Source organism: Tachysurus vachellii, chromosome 10, assembly GCF_030014155.1.
Source record: "Tachysurus vachellii isolate PV-2020 chromosome 10, HZAU_Pvac_v1, whole genome shotgun sequence".
Classification (NCBI taxonomy): domain Eukaryota; kingdom Metazoa; phylum Chordata; class Actinopteri; order Siluriformes; family Bagridae; genus Tachysurus; species Tachysurus vachellii.
This window is the reverse complement of record NC_083469.1, coordinates 685,001-687,500: the sequence shown is the minus strand read 5'-3', so window position 1 is coordinate 687,500 and position 2,500 is coordinate 685,001. Positions and strand designations below refer to the sequence as shown.

Below are 2,500 nucleotides of genomic sequence, written 5' to 3'. Positions count from 1 at the left end.
TGAGTGTGAATGATAATAAATGGATATTGGAGAAGGGGCTTGTGTATTTAATGATGGCTCTCCAGAGAGAGAGAAAGTGTGTGTGTGTGTGTGTGTGTGTGTGTGTGTGTGTGTGTGTGTGTTAGAGCCCCAACGCAAAATAGGAAGATAAAGAGAACAGGTTAATGAAGAAGGAAGGGAAAAAGGGACTGAGAGGAAGTGAAAGTAGTACAGGGCAGTTTAGAGGAGATGACAAGAGTGTGTGTGTGTGTGTGAGAGAGAGAGAGAGATGCTGTGAAGCCCATTAAACATGTTGTGTCTCTCCCGTGTGTTCAGTGCTGGTTGTGTTCATCTGTGTGTAGAGTGTGTGTTGTTTCTGTGTGAAGCTCCTGTGTGTCCTGATGATTACTGATTAAAGCTGCAGGTCATTTTAATAAAAAGATTTATTTCATTAACTCCATTTTTCTATAAAACCAAAGAAAGTGAATTAAAATGAAAAGATGAATAAAACAGCTGCATGAGATTTAAATGGTCAGTGTGGTGTAAGGAGTTTCTGCCCCAGTCATCATGGGTCAGTAAGTTAACATGATAATAACATGAAGTGAGTGACAGGTGGGCGGAGCTTCCTTAGGCTTCATGCTGGTGGAGTTGAGTTGTGATGTGTTACTACAGTATGAGAGTGTAGAAGATTTGAACCCCAACACACACTCGTGTCTCTGTGTCATATTAATGTGGATTAATCCATAATAACAACAGCAGCACAAAAAAAACAACAGCAGCACACTGTGTTTACCTTCGCACATCGAATAAAGGTGAGAAACACACACACACACACAGAACTGAAAGTTATACACTCAGCTATTAACACGTGTAAAAAATAAAAATGTCTGTAAAATGTCTCTAAACCACAATTCACACTGTTTGTGTGAGAGAAATAGAGAGACGGAGAAACAGAAAAAAACAAAAGAGATAAAAAGATAAAGAGAAGAACAGAGAGAGTATCAGTGTGTGAGAAAGAGATGATGAGAAAAAGCACTAGGGCTCCACCTGCTGTACATCTGTATACACAAGTTTGTGTTTCTCTCTCGTTTACTCAAACTGCCACGCACACACACACACACACACACACACACACACATGCGCACACTCGCGTGCACACAGGAGAGAAAGAGAGCAGTAAGTGTGTTTCTCTCTCGTTTACTCAAACTGCCACACACGCACACACACACACGCACGCACACGCACGCACACGCGCGCACGCACGCACACGCACAAGAGAGAAAGAGAGCAGTAAGTGTGTGTTTCTCTCTCGTTTACTCAAACTGCCACACACACGCGCACGCACGCACGCACAAGAGAGAAAGAGAGCAGTAAGTGTGTGTAGGACGTACCGGAGTCGTTGCGTAGGTAGGAGGACATGGCAGGGATGAGACAGGACTGACTGAGGAGCTCCTGCAGGACAGAAGGCAGAGCGGCGCTGCTGTGGCTCCCACCGTCCACCAACCCCGAATCACCCGAACACACACACCCCGCTGGGTTAATGTAGCTCGCTAACACCTGCGCACACACACACACATTATATGTATGTATATATTCCACTTTATACACATTTTATATATAGATATATTTGTGTGTGTGTTTTACCTGCAGCAGACAGGTGACATGCTCCTCCTCCAGTCTCTGTTTGTTCAGCGCCTGTTCCACGTCCCAGCCTGATGCTGTGGATCCGGTACCAAACCCGGTTCCCTTCGCCCAATAGAGCTGCTGATCATCAGCACTCACAACACCCTGGCCATTGGAAACCTGCGGCTACACACACACACACACACACACACACACACACACACAAACACACTTCAGTTTCTAGAATTAAAATAAATATTTAAGACAAGAAGCTTTTTATTGTTGTTTCTACCACATATATCAGGGACAGTACACAGTGAAATGACAACGTTTCTCCAGGACCTTGGAGTTACACAGAACACAGAGCTACACAAAATGCACAGAGCTACACAAAACACACAGAGCTACACAAAACACAGAGCTACACAGAACAAACACAGAGCTACACAAAACACAGAGCTACACAAAACACAGAGCTACACAAAACACAGAGCTACACAAAACACAGAGCTACACAAAACGCACAGAGCTACACAAAATGCACAGAGCTGCACAAAACACACAGAGCTACACAAAACACAGAGCTACACAGAACACAGAGCTACACAGAACAAACACAGAGCTACACAAAACACAGAGCTACACAAAACGCACAGTGCTACACAAAACGCACAGAGCTACACAAAACACACAGAGCTACACAAAACACAGAGCTACACAGAACAAACACAGAGCTACACAAAACACACAGAGCTACACAAAACACACAGAGCTACACAAAACACACAGAGCTACACAGAACAAACACAGAGCTACACAAAACACACAGAGCTACACAAAACACACAGAGCTACACAAAACACACAGAGCTACACAAAACACACAGAGCTACACAGAA

The 2,500-nt window shown here is 44.0% G+C and overlaps 1 protein-coding gene across 4 annotated transcripts in view; it reads right to left on the bottom strand.

Moving 5' to 3' along the window:
• birc6 (baculoviral IAP repeat containing 6) overlaps positions 1 to 2,500 on the bottom strand; it is a 97,034-nt gene that overhangs the window by 28,083 nt on the left and 66,451 nt on the right. For all 4 annotated transcript variants that reach the window (XM_060879969.1, XM_060879972.1, XM_060879970.1 and 1 more), the window contains 2 exons: positions 1,624 to 1,788; positions 1,371 to 1,536 (listed from right to left, as the gene is read on the bottom strand). In XM_060879969.1, the coding sequence (XP_060735952.1) occupies positions 1,371 to 1,536; positions 1,624 to 1,788 (331 nt within the window). The remainder of the gene's footprint in view (positions 1 to 1,370; positions 1,537 to 1,623; positions 1,789 to 2,500) is intronic.